General features: G+C 30.0%; 1 protein-coding gene across 1 annotated transcript; it reads right to left on the bottom strand.

Moving 5' to 3' along the window:
• Positions 1 to 18,496: 18,496 nt before the first annotated feature.
• LOC121114111 (netrin-1) lies at positions 18,497 to 23,816 on the bottom strand. Its single transcript, XM_040707965.2, has one exon. The coding sequence runs from the start codon at positions 23,548 to 23,550 to the stop codon at positions 21,613 to 21,615; it is 1,938 nt and encodes a 645-aa protein (XP_040563899.1). The 5' UTR covers positions 23,551 to 23,816; the 3' UTR covers positions 18,497 to 21,612.
• Between the last annotated feature and the right edge of the window lie 889 nt (positions 23,817 to 24,705).

Raw genomic sequence — 24,705 nt, 5'->3', positions numbered from 1 at the left:
GTGAACTCGGTCTCATTAATTAATATTGTGGTCTACTAATATCTGATGAATTGCAGCTCCAATTCTTCCTCCAAGTGGTCGAAGATCATGGAAGCTTATAAATCCTTGATTCAAGTAAAATACTCTTATATAACTTTTATTTGCAAATATAGGTGCAATGAAATTACTAGAAATTTATTATGTTATGTTCAAAATAACTTATAAAAAATAAATTAGGAATATATATGAAAGTTCTATCATTGCAAAAAAATAATAAAAATATTTTCTTTATGTTGTGATATTTCTTAAAGTTACCCCGTAAAAATCTTATTTTAAACTGATAATTTTCAACCAAAACTACTCCGTAATAGTTTTTTATTACGACAACTATGAAGATTTAGGATATACCGGATTAATTAAGGTAACAAAGGTTTTTTTTTATTGGAAAAAGTTCGGTAAAAGTTACGAAAAAGGTCAAATTTATTGTCATTTAAACTTATATATCTAATTCAAGTAGTAAATTGAGCATTTCTTAATATTATGGAACCATAAATTGTAGCTATGGATAATATTTCTTTTACATACAGACAGATAGGCATATTTTTAAAAATGCAAGTAATGGGAATCTTTGCGCTTTTTGACTAATTCGAACCAAATATTATCAAAAAAATTATAAAATAGTTTCAATTGTAAAAATATTTAAATAAAATTGTTGGGTCAAAGATTATTGTTTTTGTAGATCATATCCCGGTCAAAACACATTTTTATGAAAAAAAATATATAAATTTTAAAACTTTGAACCCATTCAAATACCTTTAAATGGTTTTCAAATCCGTTCAAAATTTTACGATGTCTTAAGTCTAAAAGGAAAAATTTGCTGCTCTTGCAATTTGTTATTTTTCAAATGAAAAAATTAGGTCCACCTTAATATACATGTAGTAACCAACCATTGCAATTGCCAAAATAAAATCACATCTGAATATCAAATTTGTCTAACTTAGAATTATTCAATTGTTTGAATGTTTTGTTTTTATATATTTTAGTTTTATGGTAATAACTTCGAATGGCTGTAGTACTTATTTGTAAAGAACATATCTTATATTAAACTTTACAACCTGAGCTTTATATCTGACTCTGTTTGGTTCTTCTTTTATGATAAATTTTCATTTCCTCATCACCCTGGTATATATCAAAAATCGAATATATCTTGTCGAGGATAAAGTTTATTGGATATTTTCTTTTGTACTAACTATTAAAAAAAAAGGAAATCTTTCCGTTTTTAATTAATGAAAATAACTCTAAGCAAATGAAAAGCATAACTACATTTAAAATTAGTCTCTCCCTATATATAAATCTTTTGGTGTGTTATTTTCAATATAAGCAAAATAAGCTCATGTATAATATTGATGCTCTGATAATACTAAGTATTTTACATTATTACATTTACGAATGCTACCTCAATTCTCTAATTTTATATTATTAGAATAGTTGTATCGGAAAGAAGGTGGTATGACTTGACATTAACAAAATCAACATATATATTTTATTACTAGTTAATATATGTAACGTTCATATTTTTTATAAATACTCTTTAGTAACGCTTTTAAGATAACCGTATTAATCTATGATTAAACAATTCCACCTAATAGTGCAAAAAAATTATTGTTTTTAGTATTTATTTGAAATACAGTACAATGTTAAACTCGATTCAGTCTACTATAAGAAATAAAATTATCATGTTGTGATAAAGTAGTGATAGAATAGATATGTTGATTTGATCACATCAAGTCATATCCCTCTTCAAGACACTACTATTGTAATTGAATAAAATGAGAGACTAGATGTGGCATACGTAAAAACAATAATGTAAAAAATTTAGTATTATCAGGTCAAGGATCGAACTATAAGAGTTTTAGAACTGATATTCAGAACTGAACTGAACCAGACTAAGACTGAACTGGACGGGGCTGCAGTCTTCAGTCCTTAATAAGGGCACATGTAAACTCTCATTAGAGCTCTGAAATTAATTGAAATCACATTCAAGAACCTCTGCTCCTTCCATAAACTATTTAGGTAATATAAAAACGATAAGCTTCCCAATTTTTCTCCTTTATTTATCTTTGGTATAGTTACTACCATTTAATTATAATTTAATGTTTTATAATACATTGTTAATATTGAATAAATTTTTTTATTTGTAAAAATGTTCCCATATGGGAACAATGGCTATGTTTATCTTTTTATCTTTAAGGAGGAAAAAATATTGGACTTTAGTCTGTGTGTAGTGAAAATACTAGCTTTTGTAAATGGAGAAAGAAAAAATAAAGTACTCTGGTTGTAAGATTATTCTGTATACACAATGTAAAAGGAAATTTCAATATCAATAGACGCATTCAAGTTGTATTTTTTTTTTTTTAAATTAACAATTTATTTGATAAATTTGTGTACCCATCAAGAAAGTGAAATTAAAAATAGTCTTCCGACAGGGAAGATGTGATGATTAAATTGAAAGGTGACAAAAGTGGTCTTTCTACTCTAACAAGGCTCTTTCCACCCACTTTTTGATACCTTTCTGGACAGTCTGGCGTGAACCCCCGATATATCTTGCATAGGCCTCATGGACTTGAGGGGATTGGCCTGGGCTTTTTCTTTCATTCATCCAGTACCAGATTGGACTGACAGAGTCCATCTTCCTTTGCAATGTTTTGAAATTGCTAATAGTGTAAACGATTGTCCTGGAGATCCCCAACTCTTGGAGTGCCCGAACCGAAATTTGTCGATATCAAGTTGAAGTGTCATTTTTCCACTTGTACGTCAGCTAGAGAGTTTAAATTTGTTTTGTTTTGTTACTAATTATTAATGCTTTCAAATATCAAGATATTAATTAATTAAAACACTCAACTTTCTTTAATTATTGAATTAGTAAGTTTTTCAGATTTCCATGGACCACCTGCTATAATTGTACTACCCTTTTTTTTGAGTAATTTGGTGAAAATGCCTCGTCACTGACTTGCAGCTAGTACACACAACGACTACAAGAATTTTGGTATCTACTACTGGCATGGAGCAGTAATTACTAAGTCTGGAAACTGCATTAGTATCCCCTTTTACAATACACTACATTGAAAAGCCCAAATGTACTCGTAACTGTCTTTGTACCAATTTTTAATTTCATTGGCAGAATGGGCAGGGGCCCATTCTCCGACAAGCAGATTTGGACTACAGGAAACACAATATTTCTGAAATATCTAAGGACAACACATTGAATGGAATTGCTAATGGAACTCAAACTCTGGACCATCTTGTATAAATTATGTACCATGTAGTCACAATGACTGTATGAGAACATGTCCTATTTCAGAAAATATCTATGATAGAGAAAAATGTATAATTTTGTGCTAATATAAAGGCAAATAAATAATAAATATTTATATCTTGACAACACGTGTACATAATTGGTCATAGCTTCTCAACAGCTAATTAGAGCTGAAGCAATCAACTTTCAAAACACTTGTAAGATATCTGTAGAAGGTCGACAACTGACCAGTAACATATAGTAGTTTAGTGATGATTTGAGGATACTATTTAAAAAAATAATAATTTGGACTTGAACTCGAAACTTGCGATTCGTCATGAATTCTAGTCCATATTTTGAAGAATTTTGAAGCAATACGACTTGATCACACACACTCGGAACTTGACTTGGACCTGAAATCTAAGACGGAGTCATTTCTATTTTTTCACTGGATGTAAAGTACTCTGTTAAGTATTTTGATATTTTTGAGGATTTGAACTGAACTCGATCAAAATATTCAAAGGTTTGGACTTCTGAGTAAGACTTCCGACTCGATTCGGACTACCAAAATAAATACTGTTTTCCATTTCCACTAGTAACTGTAAAAGTGAAAAAATCGTCAAGTGACAAAAAAAATACATTGTACAGTGACTGACAAACAAATTTATTAAAATGAATCAATATAGGAAGAGAATCATGCGGAGGTGTCGATAGGGATTTCAAGACTTAATCGTTGTTGTTTTGTTTTTCTACTCTAACAATATCCACAAACAAAGGATCTATCTACTTACACACGGAAAAGGATCTTCAATGTATACATAATACTCTCAACTAACTAAGTATAATGATGTTATTCAAGTGTTGATAATTCAATTATCCTTGCTCCTCTGTATTTTTGTGCGTATGTTTGTACATATGTATCAAGAAGAAGTGTGTCTTCTTCCGTTGAGAAAACTTATGATTGAGTTAATGGGTTTTTATTTTTTTTCGTTAGATCCATATAAATATATATGTATAATCATTTCTTCTATTTATTGATTAATGTGGTTTCATATCGTATATATATTTACATATGAATACATGGTTCTATGTACTTTGAGAAAGATGTTTAGAGTTATCTTCCCTAACAAAATCATAAAAGCATAAAGATGTTGAACTATCCTCTTTATATGTATCTCAGCATCTTCCAAAATGATTGGGAAAATATATGTATGAGAAAAACGGAGTCGTCCAAAATAAAAGTCCCATAAAAAGAATAACTCATAGATAATAATTCAGGCCTTTACAATATTACTTGTCCGACTGTCCAGGAAAGGAAATTGGTTCTGTCGGATAAGTTAATATAGTTCATATCATGTGCGTTTGGACAGGTGGTCCTAATTCATACAAACTAAGTTTGTTTTGACAAGATACAGAGTTTTTTATAGTACAATAATTGATTTATACTTTATTTTAACTAATTTACATCGACCATCTTTATTTCCTGCTTATAATTCTTGTTCATGCATAAAATCCAACTTTTCAAACTGTAGCAGGGTAAAAATGTATTGTCCAGTATCTAATTCAGTGGGCTTGCCTTTATTCAGAACAATTTGAAGGAATGCACCCTTACTTACTTGCAGATAGTACATACAACGTCTTCCATAATATTTAGCTTTCCACAGCCCCTGAAGCTGCCATAAAAGAGTTCTTGCTATCTCTATAAGCTATCTCTTTACAAGACTCTACAGTCTAAAGTCAAGGGTGCTACGAAAGGAAGTTCTAAAAGGACTCTAAATTGTTTTAGCATCATCCTTGAACTTTATTAGCAATATTGGTTGGACTCCATCTTGCTACCGCAATATTTCTAATTTGTGCAACGAAATATCTACGTACATCTCTTCTCTTGGCCCTTGCAAACCCTCAAATGAATTGAAAAGAAAATCAAAGATAATTAATGTTCAATTCTTGATCTCTTTGATCATATTAGAACGAATTTGATTTTTTTTTTGCAACAACTTCAATAGGTTTGCCAAAATTTGATGGAACACTGGGGTCTGTCAGAGGTTGAACAGTAATGTTTCATTGTGTACAAAAAAATTACTAAAGCTACCCTATAGAGTTTAATTCTTAACATTTAATAATTATTTTAATATAATTTTTATGTGCCTATAATTCAAACAACTAATAATTCTAGGATGGAAAATTGATTAGTATTAATACAATATAAGCTTAACATATGAAACATGAAGAAGCAATTTCTATCTCTTAACAAGCACAAAGCAAGATTACAGGCCAAATAAATGACTAAAGTTTTATTTTCTATATTTTTGCTTGCATAGTAAGGAAATTATTTTATTTTTGTACAAACTCCGGAACAAAATGTCCACTATGATTGTCCAATAACACAGATACATTTTTTCTTCTCGACACTCCCATACCTATGATTTTGAGATTTACAATTTTAGGACAACATTTTTGGGAATCTTTTGTTCAGATAGACCATCAGTGGTATTACTCTATATTCTTTATCACTCTTATTATCTTTGAGCTTATCGTCAAAGTGGAAGCTTTCAAGTATCATAATAACGACGTGAATGTAGGATTGAGGAGACAATTAAGCATCTTATGCATTCGTTTCTGTGGTAACATCTTCTTCATCAGCTATAACTTATGCATCAGAATTATTAAATAAATTGTCAATCTTCTCTTCATTAAGTCGGTTTCATCTAAAATGCTATAAATATGTTCACTAATACTTATGCTTTAAAAAGTTAAAAATATTTTGTTATTTGTTTTCTTTCCAGGTATGAACTGCTCTACATTCAATAATAAAGTATTCATAGAATATATATATGTATCAACATTTTTTACTTGCTAGTCTATCTACTAATAAAGAATACTTTGACATGAATATTCTAAAAATACAAAAACCGAAGATACATGTCTCATCCTGAACAAATTTTTAATTCTAATAAAAAGATAAAAATATACATATCAAAAAGAGACACCAGTGTCCTAACAACTTGAAACTGCCTTTACATTTCATTATTCATTTAAGAATAATAATAATTTCAACAATTACTCCTTATCCTAGATAAATATTAAACAAGTAATAGAAAAAATTAAATTATCCATGCATGAAAAGCATATGATAAGTAGAATATTATTTTATAGAGTTCCAAAAATTGACATAGTTGGAAGACTGATACAACACAAATAAAAAGTTCTATGATAAAATGTTTCAAATACATTTTAGAGATCTACTATTACTCTTTCTAATAATTTAAAAATAAAAGGATATAAACCAAGTTTATAATCATTGTAGGAATGTCTCTAAACATCTTAAAATCAAGAACTATATCAATTTTTAGGATATAATAAGGTCATAATGTTTGGAATGACCTTTTTTATACAAATTAAAAAAAAAGCATCAGAGAATATTATTGATTTAAAATTTGGCAAAAAACGCTATCTTTTTGTCAAAATTGACCACAAGATGTCAGTCAAGGGAGGTGTAGCACCCCCGTAGTCACAGATATGACCGCTGTAACAAGTATCAAAGAGATCGCTGGCAACTGTTCCCGGGTATAACACCAGGATAATGGAATCCGTATTTTGTATCCTTGTCGTCAGTTGAGTTTTCACTGAATTGTGGCTATTATTCTCATTTTAAAGGGTAAACAAAAGTCAAAAGTACAAATCCTGTATATTTTTGCAATTTTCGAACAAAATTGTGAGTGGTATAAGATTATGAAAAGATTGTAAACTATTGGTTCAATGATTAAATAAAACAAAATCAAAATAAGTCCATATACATACTGAATCAGTGGCGCTGAATCATGAAGGTCATTCCCCTCTCCCCTGTTTGCAATTACATAACGTGCCCCTGTACAAAAAACATAAGTAACAATCCTAAAATTCAATATCAAAGGCTGCAACGGGTGTATATAAGTAGATGATCAAAATACGTAGATTAAGGGCTCAGAGAAAACTCTCCTGTTTATACAATTTATTCTCTATACACAGCTCTTCTATGTGATTTACAGTAATCAAAATAAATATCAGTTTACAAATCCTCTACAGCATTAGGAGATCATTCTTCAACAGCTGACAATGTTGTATACTAATACAACCGTTGAAAGCATAATTTATAATATTTTTTAAAAGGGAAAATCTTCTTCTTTAAGGGGAAGGTTGTGTGATATAACGAATAAATTACTCATAAATTAAGGGATTATCTTCCAACAGCTATCATATATAATATAAATGGTGAAAGCATAACTTATAATACAGAAAATCTTTGTTATTTGCTGTTGATGTAGACAAAGACCTGCCACGAATGATTAAAATCTCCCACTATATGAAGTAATAATGTTTGAAGACAGAAAGTACATTCCAGTTATTCATTTATGATGTTTCTGTACTTTAATCTCCATTTTTACAATAACCTTATTAAGGACAGTTGATGAAATCATTGCAATAATGTTCAGGATTATAAACAACTTCTTTCAGATTTATGCTTCTTCCTTCTTGATAAAGATTTAAGGTATCACTGAAACCAAAAAATGAGTTATCACGGTTTTAGGAATTTCTAAAGTTACTAATTCTAGATTAAAACCTTACATTTAAATTAATTTTTGCAGAAGACTTCACCCCAACCCCCATTTTTGCCCGGAAAGGTTTATATATCAAGTAAAAATAAGATTTTATAAAGTAATTTTTTTTTTCATATATATATAAAGCTTTATATACTCAAAATTACGAGAACGGGAGAGGGAATTCGCAAATTCAACACAAAGGGAGCAGGACTAAAAAGGAAATCATGAGAAAGCTATGGCCACTACTGTATCCTAGGTTCCGTTCAAAAAAAAAAAAACGGCACCCAAGAAGGAGTGAAATATATTTTTGTATAATTAAAAAATTGTGTTTTGATCTCCTAAGTCCAAATAAGAAAATTGTTATTTATTTTCCTCCAAAATTAATCTTCAAAAAAATTACTTTATTTATTCTGTAATTTATATCTAAAATTAAATTCGTCACTTCAAGAGTACGATAAACGCTGTATTTAATAAGACAAAACTAAAATAAATATCAATTATAAAAAGGAAAAAATTTTGCTAATATGTAATATTTATTTAAAATAAGTTTGTGTAGAATAATTTAGATAGCATAAATATTAAATAATAATTATATTTCCATAATCTATAGTGATTATTATTTTTACATCAATTCAGGGTGGAACGATTAAATCTGTTGCAATTTTGTAGCAGTACCACAGCCACATATTTTTTAATGGCAGCAATTTTTTGATTGCTAAGGATTCTCGTAGTATTTGATTAGTAAAAACAAAGCGTAGTGATAACAACATCTGTCTAACATGGAAGAAGAACAATGTGTTGAACGAGAGGGATCGAAGATCCCCATACTTTGATTTCCCAAAAAAAAATGATTATGTGGCCCTATATGTGTCTTGTTTAAGGAAAAGATTGTAAAGATTTTGAAGTTAGTAAAATTTAAATTAAAAAACTGACTCATTTTATAAGTAAAGAAGTTTGATTTTGAACTTTCTTAATTTTAATATTGACAATTATTTTACATATTTTTGTGTCAGGAAGACAAACCATTTTTTTCTGCAAGAACATTTTTTGATACATTTTGAAAATTCATTTAACCTGTAGAACTGGACATTTCATGAATTTATAGAAAAATTCATTGTACTCTAGATAGAATGCAAAAGAAGACATGTCTGGGTAAATGAGGAACATTGATCATCTAACTAATTGCAGCAAAATAAATATACTTTTCTATTATTTATTATTTACACAGACCCTGTATCACTAAGATTTGCCTTCTTTTGAAGTTTCATAATTAATGATGTAAATCGTTTGTATTTTTTCGCTTGCCGTTTTATTTGGAATTGGTAATCTGAGGAGTAAATTTTATTTTCCTTAGCTATTGCCATGATTAGTTAACTCCTTACTTACTACATTCAAAAACTGATTGAAAATTCGTGTGTGTTCATAAGAGACAGAGAGTAACTTTGAGAATTTGTTGCAGAGTTTTGTTCAACTCTAAGTAGAATTGAGGATATACATCGGAATAATTTTTGTTGTTTTATTCTCCCCTCCTCACTTGTCAAAGCTGATCTCATGAAACGCCATGACAGCTAGGCTGCTCTCTTCCAAAATATTCTCCTAATAATTTTATTTTCAACATGTTCCAAATTAAGACAACTTTTTCATTAATCATAATCTTCTTTTACTACTTAGAGTCTTTGATAGTTAAGACGCATAAGCATAATGGAACTTACAAATATATTACAAATACATGTTAGAATATTCATAAACTCCAGTCTTTTTGTGAATAACTAATAAAATGGCGGCTGCTAAAGTCGGTTACTAAATTGATTGATTAAAATTGTTTGTATAGAGTATTTTCACTGACATCATGAATCGCATCATTATTAAACCTTGATAAAACTCCATCAAATAATCTTTATGAAAAAAAAAGTCTTAAAACTTTATTTTACACTACTTTACGCTGATGATCAATGGCGAAAATCCAGTCTGGAATGGGCATGTTAAAAACTGAAACCAAAAATCTACATGGTAATCCTAACAATTTGAAGAATGTTTTGGAGGATAGAAAGAATAATGCTCATCACATTTCATTAGATCAGTTACAATCCGTTGTGACAAGGGACGAAGGAGAAAAGGATATAAAAAAGGACATTTGCTAGAATTACTCCGATGTCGATTCCCAATTCTACTCTGAGTCCAACTAGGAGTTACAATGATATCTCCGCAAAAAACCCTCAGGGTTACGATCCGTCTTTTATGAGTACACACGAACGTTCAAACAGGTTTTAAATATAATTAAATCTATGTAGGAAATATATATAGGAATATGTTTACAACTACGGAATTAAATAATAATGGCAACTGCCAAGGAAAATAAAATGCGCTCTTTATAGTACTAAATACAAGAAAACCTTGAAATGCATAGATGTGTCCATTTTTTTTTTTTTTTTGATTGATTAGGGATAATACAAGTAGGATAGCTAAATAAAATTAACCTATTTTTTTTTTCATTATAATAGTTAACTTTTATCTACAGCACGTAAAGACACGGAAAGAAGATTTTATAACGATGTAATAACATATTTTTAATACACTTTAGGCCCGGATATATAATATAACTAGGGAATAGAAAGATAAATTTTCATAGACAGTAAACTTTAAGTCCTTTTATTTATTGGTCTCATTTTGACATCCCTTAATTGAATAAAAAAAGTTCTTCATTGTTATAATATTTGGTTGTTTAGGCACCAAAATGAACGACATTAAAGTTTTTCACGTGAGAACGCTCAATAAAAGTTTATAAGGAAAAATATTTATTTTTTTATTTTTACAAAAGTATACTCATTCAATTTGGTGAAATATACGTTATGACATCCAAACTCCAAATTTTGTGAATCATTTGCAAATAATCAGTATTCTTGTAATATTATATATGTAAGCATATATATAAATCATTAAAGGAAGTTTTTTGAGAGAGAAAAACTTATCTCCATATCATTTATATATATACGCACAAAAGGTATGGTAACCTCACTTTACTGTATTTTAAGAAGTACAAAATTACATTTTTTGAAACAAGGTTGCGCGATATAATGAAATATGTACTTGTATTATGTAAATGAGATCTATTTAAATCATCCCTGGCTGGTTGCCAAAACCATTTATTAACTTGACAATGCATTTTGAGAATACTTTATGTATATTTATAGATACGAGTACATATTATGTGGTTTAATGTACAAATCCCCATCTGTCAGTGATCCATTCATGTGTAGGTCTCCTCATTTTTCAAAAAAAAAAAAAAAAAAAAATCAATTCCATATTCTATTCATAGAATCCTTGTAACAAAGACCATTGGGACTGCATTTTCCATTGCAACTATGTACTGAGAGATTAATTTATTATTATTTCAAGAGTCATTCACTCCCCTCAAAACATTTTGGGTTTTTGTCTTCTGTTTTCATGTCAATAAGTATCTATTCATTGCTCATGTGAATGTTTTTTCAATTAACGTCTTCTCAAGAGAACGAATGATTTAGTAACTTTTAAACTTATTTCATCAACTTCTTTCAAATGTAAGAAATAATTTACACTCTGCGTTGTTGTTAGCGTTCAACTTTTCTTCTTCTTTTTCTGTAAATGTGTTATGAACGTTAATTGGTTAAATTCTAATTACGAGTAGCACTTGATCAGCTGTGAATTATTCCCACCTATTATTGAATAATAGTACAATAGTTGAAAAGAATCGGTAGATGTGGGATTTTTGTAGAACAAAAATAAAAGTTCAATGAATTGGTCAGATGGGGTTGAACTGATTAAGTATAATACAAATAAAAATTACTCCATCTGATTAAGAAATTGTCTTTGAAGTCCATCTAAAATAAGAATATTTTCTTGTCTAGGATCGATGAAGACGCAAACCTACGCACATTGAGTTCAAGAGAATAATTCCTTCTATTGAACTAGACCGTTTCATAAAGGTGTTGTGATTTAATTAGAAAAACTATTAGTATTACTTTTTTTATTTAAAGTTATGTTCATTCTTTGATAGATCATTGATGTGATCTGAACAAATTATTTCTGCCTATATTTAATGTAAAGTGTTTTAACAATCCATAATAAGAAAATATATAAAGTAAGTCTCTGTTTTAATGCTATTTTTAAATTAGAAGATGTTTCCTCTTGATAGCAGTCATTCATTGTCTCCACTTGTTCATTGTTGCAGACTGAATATTTTAATCTACTACTATCTGTGTTAACAACTGATTTTGGGCCTTTTTTCTATTTTTTTAGGAAAAAGGGTTAAATGATACAATAAAGGTAACAACGTGTTATAAATGCTTGAAATTTTTGGTTAATATTTGAATAATCCATGACATTTTCCGATTGTGCAACACTTTAAAACTTTTAATTTATTTCAAATGCAAATATAATGAATTTGAAATTACCATCTTTTCCCAAATCAACCATTTCTCTCTCCAATATGGCTTCACATACAAACACAACAATTTTACACATATAACTTGTAGACAATGTATCAAACTTTTTTTTTAATAAAATATAAAAACAAGATTTTTTTGCTTTATTAAAACGCCATTCAGCATGATGGTAATCAACTTTTTTTTTTCTTTTCACAAAAGCATCATGAAGCAAAATGATTAATGAATAGAAGGAATAGGAACGATGAGATGAGGTTCCACGACATGAGACATAAAAAAAAATTTTTAACTTGTTTCTTGTAGAAATTGATGTACATGAGTTAGTAGAAATTTCTTTGGATAAATTTTTTCCCCTATGTCATTAAAAGATTGACCTACCAATGACGTAATCCCTCATATCTTTAATCCTTAATTGTACTTTATATAAGCGACAAGAATAAAAAATTGATGATCTACGAAAAAGATAACAAATTTATACGCTATACCAAACCATCACCAAATTCCTAAAGATTCCCCTGTAAGTGCATATCAATTGCCCTCAACGACATTCTTTTAAATATTTTTGTTCGAAAAATTTTTGAAAAAATTCGAAAATGTAATCAAATAACGATATCAATATTTGTACAGGAACTGGCAACGAAATATTGGCATCATCATAAAATTTCTTTAGATGGATTTTTTTATTAACACACCGTTAGTGAACTGGGATATTATACATCTGGTAGTTAGTCTAAGTGTTTTTTGCCCATGAATCTATATTTTATCGCCAATATTTTTCAGTATGCTCGTAAAGCAATAAACTTGATAATAAGCAATTCTTTATTTATCTAATTTACGTCATTAACAATCATTTTTTGATCGAGGTTCAGTGAATTTAATTAATTATTTTTTTTCGAACGAGGACTGAGGCGTACAACGGTAGCTACAAAATTTGAATATTGTAGTTATTCTTTTATAAATTACAGGCAACCTTATGAAACATTTATGATTTCTATTTTGATTTGAAAAATTAAAATACAAGCAATGGATATCTTATAGAAGTTTTTATATCAAAAAGAAATTATTTCTTTTTGTAACACACAACTCATGTTGTTATGATTATTTTGAAATATTTTTTGTTTTTTTCGATGTCTTATATTTATGCAAGTATTTTTAGCATTATCACTAACATTTATGAGACCAAAATGGACGAAATTATTTAAAAAAATAAAACAAAATTGATAAAACATAATTATTATCATCATTTAACTGTTTATCACGTAATGAAATACGTTTTACTTTTGAAAATTATTTTTGTCCCAGTTCATTAAGTGCAATTGAAAAGAATGTTCACTAATGGAGGGTTTATGTTAGATGATACAATGTTAGAAGATGCGAATCTACATTGAATGTAAATTTTCAACACTATACAGAGAAATCAATTCCAAGTCCAAAGGATTACTTGATTATTTTAGCTCTATTTTTTATGCAACCTTGACAATAATGCATTAAATAAAGTATATTACAGTTTTCGTTTATAAAATAGAATACATTATTGAAGCAACTTAATTTTCTACAATCTACATCAAACTTACTATGAAAGAGCCCAGCTAAAGAAATTGAATTTATTTGAAGGACTGCATTGAGAAAATCACGTTTTTAATATTAGGTATGTAAATTAAAATATTTAAATTGTAAAGAAGTTAAAATAAGATATTTATCAGAAAAATATTTGATTACTTTAACAAAAACCAGGGATAAGCTAAATATAGTGCTACTTTTTGGGTATAAAAGCGAATATTTAAGCAAAAAATGTGAATAAGTTTCAAAAGAAATAACTAATATATATTGTCGTAGAGATAAATTAAATGAAAACACTTGACTGTGAATGTCTCACTTGAAATCCAAATGTGTATATATTAGAAAAACGATGATGGTATTGAAAAAAAAAATACCATGACAAAAACAACATATACATACGTATTCGACTGTTTAAGGGTCTTTTTTTATCCTTGTAATCGATATCTCATTGTTGATGTGTCAAGGAGATGAGATGACTGAATGAAAATAGGTTTCTTACAGACATCTGTCTTTTATTCTGTTTTTATATGTTAGAAGAGAATTGAATCGAAACTTTACATACATAAATAGCTTTTTTTGAAATCAACCGAGGATATTTGTATGCCCAGAGCTGGCGAGTAGTATATCCGTGACTTGGACTCGAGTCACACTTTAGTTTATTTAAGCTTGGACTTGAAGTTGGAGAGAAGCACTTTTTCTTCCAACATATAGTTTCCCTTCGATTCTTCGAGGTTTTACTCCTATGGGAAATTTCCGTAGAATAATGATTTAATTATTTCATAATATAGGCTTAATTTATTTTAACACAATTACTTAAATTAAATGTTGAATACATATGAAACAAGAATACGCTCTCTGTAATGAGAAAATGTTTGCCCATAGTCATTTTACCTCCGCTAACGAAGTTATGTTTTTGCCTCCGTGTGTTTGTTAGTCACCAGGATCATGCCCAATGTTACAAATTGATTTTGTTCAAGCTAGGTACGAAGGTCATAAATGATCAGAGTAAGAGGGTATTAAGTTTTTGAGAACAATGTCAAATGTCAAGGTAACACAAAACGTAAAAAATGCAGAATCCACCAGTATTTTTGAACCAATTGAGATAACATACATAAATAGATTTGATGTTAGGTGGAGTTGTTGTACTTTCCCAAGTATCAATTCTTATTTCTAAAGGAAATAAAAAGATTTCTCTATTTTAGAGTAAAAAAATTTGGAAACCTTAAATATTTTAATTTAATAAAATTAAATATTTATTTGTGTACCAAAAAGTGGTGATTTCAGCTCTGTATCTCAATTTGTTCAAAAGTTTTGGTCGATTATACGTTTTTGACGCTTATTCTTGACCTTCTACTTTTTTCCATATGAAGCATCTTTTTTCATCTTATATAATTATACTAATTTCAACTCAATATTTTCCATAATACTTTACAATGATGTATTTTCATTTCATCGTTTTGTGCTACCTTTGACCTCTCAAATTTAATTGCCTCTTACTGTGACTATATATAATCTTCATACAAAGATAGATCAGTAATTTTTGTAGTAGTCCTGGTGAGTGGTGAACAACGGAGGCCAAAACATAACCTCCGTTCAGCCTCATTAGTAGTAATGAGTCCATTAAAGGAATGTCAATGTTCCTCCCGATCTTTCACAAATATCCTTTCATTCAAACTTTAAACTAATTTATGATAACTATCGATTATAACAGAATAACATTGCATCTAGACTTGGAGTCGAAATAAAAAGGTTTATGTTCAAAAAAGGACTCCAAGTTTGAGATTACAAATTTTATACTTTATTTCAAATCATTTGTAAATATTATATAGACGGAGTATATTTTTTTATCATGATTGAATATCATATTGATAATTAGTGTTGTATCGGTATTTATTTAGAAAAGAAGATTGCAGTCCCGTCAAATTCAGTTTTAATACAGTTCAGTTTAGTCTGACATATCAGTCCTAAAAACTTTTAAATTTATGTCCTAAATGTCATTACTCAACTTTATTTTTATTTTTTGAATCAGTTCTAGTACTGTTAGTCATAAATTCATGAATGAAACAATTATTCATTTTTGTGATTGACCGAATAAATAGGAACCGACACATAACAGAATCAGCAGAGATCAAGACTCATAAGTAATAAACACTTGGAAATGAAACACACGTCTAATAACTCTTATTAGAATGCGACCTCGAACTCTACACTGAATATAGAAGAAAAGAATCGCAACTCGATAAGAAATTAAGCTCAAAGACTCCCGACTCTTTAACAATGAATAGCACTAGTTATACATACATCCTTAAGATATGTAAATGCCCTCTGAGGTCAAGTTCTAAGTTAATCAATCAACAAAGTAACTTTAAAATTCTTTATTTTCCTATTTGATTAGTCAACGCCATCTGGCTACTATAAGAGGCGGACTTATGTAGGTATTTGCGGTGTTTGTTCGGGAATTTCATTCCATGATTCTTAAAAAGGACAAAGAGCATTATAAAGTCAATGAATGAAAGAAGAAAGGACGGACGGAATATTTGTGGTGGACACATCAAATAGAACACTTTTCATTTCTTTGATTGACAATCATTGTGTCCCTGATTATATTTTGTATTTATTTCATTCTACGTTGAGTTCAATGTATTATGGTTCATCAACACAAGAGTAGCCTATATATTTTTTTTTCATAACACAGTAAATATAGTGAAATTACAAAAAATGAGAAAACGTAATAGATAGAAATTTGTCATGTTATAACAAACCCGTTATTTTTGTACCGGTAATATTGGCATTTAAATACTTTTTGAGCTAAAAATATGAAACAAATATATCGTTAAGGACACTTACAAGGGGGATTTAGGTTGGAAGAGACGGCAAAGGGTTGAGCTAGTTTAAAAATTTGGTGAATTTCTTAAGCAATTATCCTTTTCACATTATTATTTCCTTCTTTCTTATGGACATTGGAGTTGAACCAATTAAGTATTAGTTAATATTATAGTATTATAATTCATACATCGGACCTAGGAGTCTTCTTTAACGTCAATATACATAGTACATGTATATATTTCTTCCTCTAGAAGTCATCGTGAATCAAATCAAAGCACATGGTTTTTAAGATAATAAATACTCTCGAGGGGGTTGTTCATTTTCTTGCGTCACTCCATCTTTGTGCATTCTTTTTGTACATGACAATATTTTCTGAGAAAGTTTCGTCAAAAATTCATGAATTGGGAAATATGTCATTGACGGTCCAATATATATTCATTATACGTGTACACGTTCCATTAAGAACTAGATAAACGGTAGTTTTCTGGCACTTTCAGTTATACTGAACAACAATAGTATATAGAAAGGTGTACACTGTACATGGTGGGAAACCAAAACTTTGAGTAGCATTTAATTACAATTTTATCCCCGTTATTTTGAATTACATGGATTACATAGTTTTTTTTTATCCAGTGTATGTGTAAAAATTTTAGAGTAACAACAAAAAAGAAAACGTATCTGCAAGCTCCTACACTCAACTCTTACTAGACAACCACCTCAAATTCTACTCTTAATACAAAAAAAAGGACGTGCAACTCGATAAGGACTAAAGCTCAAAGATGCTCGACTCTTTAAAAATGAACAGCACTGATTATACCTTCATACGTAACATAGATAAATCACCTTTGGGGTCAAGTTCTAAGTTAATAAATCAACCAAGTAATGGTAAAATTCCTTATTTTTCTATTTGATTAGCCAACATCTTCCGGCTACGATAAGAGGCGGACTTATGCAGATATTTACGGTATTTTTGGGGTTATTTCATTCCAAGATTCTTAAAAAAGAACAAATAATCATTATAAACTTAATGAATGGAGGAGAGAATATACTGACATTGGCAGGCCGCTCTCATTGATAAGAATGATGCAGGGACCATTAACATCTCTGGCTGGACGGCCTACAACATCAAGAAGCCAATTGAAGCCAAGAAGAACCAAATTTCCGCAGCAATACTATGACAGACTTCTGGCCTACATCGATGCAGCCCTCTTCTAACCCTCAATTCAACTCCCTGGGCTTTACATTGAACGATATGTTCGAGACGATTATTTACTACACCACACCAAGCTGTCATCATCCTAGCATAGTCCGCCATAGTGACGGACGTCAACATTTTGAGCTATTCATACGTACACTGGCGTGCAAGGATTACATAATAAATAAATAAAATATAGCTAGTATTTAAACATATAAAACATTGATTTTGGCTTCTCTTTCCTTGATTCCATAAAAATTATGTGTTTTTTTTTAATTTTGTCATATAAGTTTTGAGTCTCTATTTTCTACAAAATATATATAGTTTTTCCTTACAATTAAGTCCTCAATAAATTATCGAAATATATTTCACTAGTTAGAAATTGATGATTTCTTCTATATGAAATGCCCTATCAGGACCACATTAAATCTTATTAACCAAATATAAGTTATAAACACTATTTAACTATCTTGGCTATCGTAATTTATCCCAAAAATTTGTATACAAAGCCTATTATTCATCTAAATATGTCTGTATAGTATTCAATCGGAAATAAATCGGAAATTTTTTGACAACATTTTTTTTATGTTGACTCAACATATATATACAGAAATAATAACAGAAGGTGTTTCATTCAAACTTTTCTTTATAAATGTTTATTATTCGATATAATAGTATGTATGCGTAAATAAGTAGATGATATTAAATAAGAACTTGTTTTTCTATCTATGTATGTAAATAAAAAAAAACACAGTAAGTTACACATTATTTATCATGTTTGTGGAATAAGTATAGCAAAGGAAAAATAACAATTTGTCTTAAGACTTAACTGTGATATAATACATAATATAAAGGTATTTCTATTTTATGTTTGGGAGAGAGTAGAAAGGAGAAAAAGAAAGACTTTTTTTAAATAAAAATTACAAAAAGAGGAAAATAAAACAAATATATTTTGAAAATCCTTTCTTTCTTATATTAATGTGTTATTTTAGGTAGGCTTAAAAAATTAATGAAATCAGAGACGCTAGCATGGGGTTTAGGTGGCAAATTTCCCATGAATTAATAAAGTCGTTGAAAAAATGAGATATCCAGCGAAATTTATAAGAGTTTTTATTTCAATGAAACGGAAAAAAATTGAATATCCTTCCTAAAAAAAATTTTATTTTCATATTTGAGTTAGTATTTTTAACAGGTTAATATAATTGACCTTCTCATAAATAGACAGACATTTTACTTTCTAAACAATAACGTCATTAAACGATCTACGTAGTGTTTTGTTGGTTCTTATTTAGGACGAAGGACTATAGCTGTAATATCCAGTGCAGCTTTGTCTAGTCTAGTCACACTTTGTAGTCCTTAATAAAGGAAAAAATCGATTCGTTTGGACGTCACTGAAGTTTTTCTTCGTTATCAATTAATATTATTCAGTTGTATTGAAGGACCAGTCCTTTGGACCGGTCTTACACTGAACTGGAACAAAGGAATAAGGACCAAAATATGGAACACTAGATACCTGGAATAAAGAGGGTATTTTCCCTACTTCGAAATGAGTCCTTTTTTCTTCTATAATATAGAATAATATATCTGAGTAAATATAGCTCAAATATAAAGTATTTTTCATATATATATATAACTAGAAATTTCAGCAAATATTGATCTTCCTCACAATTGGTTTATTACAATTTTTGATTTATAGGTATTTTGACTAAAATCTTAAATGATCAACACATAAATTACCGTGGATATTGTTAAATGTTTATTTTTAAAGAGTTACCAACGACAAATGTATCTATTTACCGCAAGATATATATCTTGCGGCAAGAACTTTAACTGTATAAAGTATATATAAGAATAAGGATGTGTGACTCAAGTGGGAAAAAAAAGTGAAAACAAAATGACGTCAAATATAAAAGTATCTAGAATTCCATGACCTACAGAACAAATGAGAAAAGGGTCATAATTTATTCAAATGACCAAAATATTTTCTTTGTGAAAAATAAGGACCAACAGATTATTTTTTTAAAAAGCTACTACGTAATAGAGTTGGGAGAAAGATTAATAGAACCCCCCTCCAAAAAAAAATCTTAACAGCAGCCCTGTGTAAAAAAATAATAAGTACTTTTCTTTTTGTTGAAAAAAAAAAAAAAAAAACGAAAAAAAAGACACGCAAACATTAAAAAGTACACATAATATTTAAAAATTGCACAAAAACTATTTTAATAATGATAAAATCGCACAAATCTTACTGACACAGTAATAATATATGTAAATATAAATGTGTATTTATATGCTAATATATATAAGTATGTATGAGAGAGATAGATAGATAAAGATAGAGAAAGAGAGAAATAACTTTGTAATTATTATATAATAAGAATATTTTATAATTGTAATTTTTTAAATATAGTAGTTGTTGTATATGTTTTGTACAAGTTGCTATTTTGTACAAATTACTACTTGTACTAGCAACTATAATGAAGAGTTGAAATTCGTACTTATATTAAGGATTATGCAATAATTGGATATGCCATGACTGGTCGATCCGTACTATTGAGGCAATTGCAGACTTTTTTTTAATAAAACATACTAATTAATAGTACGTATTCTGTGGTACATTTAAGACATATGTTCACAGATATATTACTCGTAAGTATTAATGATAGGTTTTTGTGGGTTCGAAACTAAAGACCGGTCTTAGAACGCTATAGTTTTTATTAATTTGGCCCAGCATCGGTGTGGACAGAACATGTAGTAAAAATAGATTCGACAATAAATATTTAGTCCACATCGTGTTCCACACCATTTTTTTAAATTGAGGGGGGTGCTACAGATTTTTTTTATTGGAAAAAGCCATTTCCCTTTAGATAGGTGAAGAAAAGTCTGTAATGACTAAACTGGAATAAAATCTGTTCCCACACAATTTTTTTTCCTAGAAAATAAATTAAAGGATAAAATTATGAGTTTTTTGTTTAAAAAAGGGAATTTTTGTCCGGATCGTTCTAGAAAAATTACTTAGGACCGATTCGAATATAAAAAATCGATCTATGACTGAGTCCTAACACTAATAAATAATTATAACATAACAACAAAGTAATTTTAATAGATCAAAATGAAATTATATAACATTCATTATGTGTTGCTAATTAAAAGGACTGATGCAGTAATTATAAATAAGGCGTTAAGAGACGTAGAAATTGAAGCTGGTACAATTTAACATTACCAGTAGCAACATGTACAAAATACCAACTTGTACACAACATATATATTTATATATATATATACGCAATAATGATAATAGTAAAACAGGAATAGATTTGTTTGTAGTAATTTAAAGTCTATGTTTTGTGTGTGTGTTTTCTATTGAATTAGTTACACGACATTGGGTCAGAAAACGATTTACATATATGTATATTGTTTCTTAAAGTAGAGGAGTATGGCTGACTTTGGCACAGAATTGAAGGGGATATTAGAAACTGAATATGGGGACTGCTGATTTGTTTTGTAGTACATATTTAATAGTAAATATAAAAATACATTCAACAATGAATAATGATAGATAAAAGGATAATAAAATCAGAGAACAGAGGGCAAAATGATATTAAGAATATATAAGAGTAGGTATATAATATGTAAGAAGGATGATGCTATTGGGAGGGAAGTTATGTTATGTGGAAGGGGTGGATAATAATAATAATATGGATAATGGGGGTCTATGACACAACAATAATCAAAATGTTTAAAAATAAGAGCATTTATTTACTGATTGCAATATTTCCTCGACCGCTTTTTAAATCTCTTCATCCGCCGTCGCCATTCCCTTTTCCATTCAATGACCAGAGTGTTTTTACTAATAATTAATCCTCTCTTCCCCTTTTTATCTCCCGCATCTTCGTCTGGATCCTCATTTAGTATCAGATAAGAAGTATTGGGGCGAATTTTAGGACATCGACATCTTAAATGTTTTGTTTTGACCCACAAATAAGTTTCTTCTCCCCGTCGGAAATGATTGTTTCGATTTCTTTTCTTGGATTTCTTGTAGCGTTTCTCTACAAGGATTGAAAAACGAGACCATTTAGAGTCAGCTCGATCTCGATCAGAGACGGTGATAAGGTAAACAGAGTCCATTTTGCAGTAGCGACGCATTTGTACTCTTTTTGAGGTGCTTGTACATGTTGCACATTCATCATCTCTTGCAGGATTCTCGTAGGCAGAGGATCCACTTTTAGAGGAGGAAAGACGATTATGATGAGAACGAGGGACTTTAATGCAAGGAGCGATAGGAGAACCACTTTGTTGATAGCCTTCCTTACATCGATTACATTCCACCCCTGTAACTCCATCCTTACAAGGACATTGCCCATTGGTTTGATTACAAATCTTTCCAGAGGCTCCTACGGGATGACAATTGCAGGGCTCACAGGCTTTCTTGTGGGATATATCCCTCTTAGAGTTTCTGTAATAGCCTTCCTTACAATAATGACAATGACGACCTGCAGTATTGTGACGACATTTCAGACAAACACCTCCTGAGACTCCGCCAGAGAGTTGATATAGCTCCATGTTGAATCTGCATCGTCGAGCATGTTGGTTGCACTTGCAGGCAACACACTCATTTGCGGAATGAGAAGTAGCTCGACCCCAGGGTCGGTCAAAATGGAAGGACTTGCATTTCTCACATTCTCTCCCAGCAGTATTGTGTTGACAATTGCAAGTCATTTCTCCATCCTTTTCAATGGAACATGATGAGGCATGTCCATTACATTTACAACGACCTCCAACAGCAAGATCAGAGACGCCCACCCACCTTGAAGGAAGACTAGTTTGGTTGACTTGAGTGGAAGAGGGAATGAGAGACTCTTCAATTGCTACATCCCCACTGACTAAAGGATTGGGAGGAAAAACTATTTTGATATCCGTTGCTGTAACCCAATCCTGTAGCACGGGACTATGTTCAAAATCCTCAGAACTAGGACGATCAGCAAGCGTCGAAAAAGCGATGCGCGTAGAGTCTGTTTTCATATAGCTGCTAACGCAGAGTGCCTCCTGCTCATTCGCTCTAGTAATAGGAACTTTGGAATTCTTTTTGAAGGTTGTACGACAGTCCTCTGCATAGTACTGAAAGGGTTGCCAGGACTTGCGATGATCCATACTTTTGAAAATGATCATGGAAGTGGGCTTTGGTCCGCAGAAATGCAGAGAAATATATGTGAGCTCAAATTTCTTTTTGAGAGAAACGGTGAGACTTGCATTGGTGGAATCGTCCAAGAGATCAGATTTCCAACAGGTCACGTTGGAAGGGTTATGGAGATCTGTAAGAAACTCGGGAGGATGAGAATTCTCCTTGTGTGAGCTGTCACATGTATGACACTTATCGGAGTCGCAAATTTCCGTTGGAGATCCTCCACACGTAGAACTAGCGTCTACGGGGAGTCCAAAGGCGGCATTTACAAAGTCTGGTATACAAGAGACCGGCCTTTTCTTTTTATCATCGTAGCAAGGATCTCTCTTAGAAGAAGACGAGGAACTGAAGGAACCGCTTTCGTCGAGAAGGAGTAGAGAGCTCGATGAAGAAGATGATGACTTTTTGGAATAGGGAAGTAGGAGTTTGGAGTCTCCGAAGCGTCGTCCTAGGGAGCTCCGTACACACACACTCAATAATAACAAGTTAATCACTAAATGTACGAAAAGAGTCATGACGTCTCTATTCAAACAAATTGTTGTAATGTTTGTTCTTTTTTCGTAAAATATTTTTAAAATAAATATTATTTATCGATGATGGAATGAAGAAAAATTATTGTTTTATTTATCTTCAATCTCCATGATCTTTATGACAAAAAATAATTTCACTTAATGATTTAATATATTTTGTATTTGTAACATATATATTCATTGAGTTATATATTTATTTAAATATAAGAATGCAACACACTTCACGCCTGGACCATGGAGCCAATACTAAGAAACTGAAATCCTCAAAATTTAAAATAATAATTTTATAGGATCCCCCTCTATTATGCGCTCAAAACAAAGCTCAAAAAACAAAACTGAGGACGCTTTTGGTTGACGACCAAGGAGAGCTCCGGCTCAACATCTTTTTTCCTTCCACACAAGAAGGGAAATGATGGTTCGTTTAAATAAAAAAAGAGCGCCCGTTTATTTCATCAACTACATACATAGTAGATCTTTTACTCCAACCAACGATGTTTATATATAATAAATAAAATTATTTTAAAGTTTTATTTAAAATGACCTATTTTGTATAAAATAATCTTTTAAAAATAATATTGTTTGGAAGCTACTCTAATAATTACCTTTTTTAACCAAATTCTCATATGAATTACTCTTTTTTTTTTGTAGAAAATACTCTTAATATGACCATTTTTATAAAATGCTCTTTTAAAAATGACATTCTTTTGAAAAATACGTTAAGAATGACCTTTTTTAAGAAAATATTCTTTGAAAGTTGGCCTTTTTTACAAGAGAATCTTTAAAAAATAACTTTTTTTAAAATATATTTTTAAATTGACAACATTTTACTTAATACTTTTCTAAAAATGATCTTTTATTGAAGATACTTTAAAAAGGACCATTTTTTACAAAATACCGTAATATATGACTCTATTTTTTACAAAAGCAATATGATTATAAATGACACACTTTTTACAAAATACTCTTTCGTAAATTATTATTTTTCTTATAAAGTTGACAACAATTAATGTTATTAAATTCAAACTTTTACAAAAATGTCCTGATTTTGACAATATATCTTCTTTTCTTGACAAACAAAACGATGTCTTTTCTAGAACCAGTTTTTACTAGAGATGGGAATATTAGTCGGAATCGAAGAAT

This window comes from Lepeophtheirus salmonis, chromosome 3 (genome assembly GCF_016086655.4).
Source record: "Lepeophtheirus salmonis chromosome 3, UVic_Lsal_1.4, whole genome shotgun sequence".
NCBI lineage: Eukaryota > Metazoa > Arthropoda > Copepoda > Siphonostomatoida > Caligidae > Lepeophtheirus > Lepeophtheirus salmonis.
Note: the sequence above shows the minus strand (reverse complement) of the source record. Positions and strands in the feature narration are given on the sequence as shown.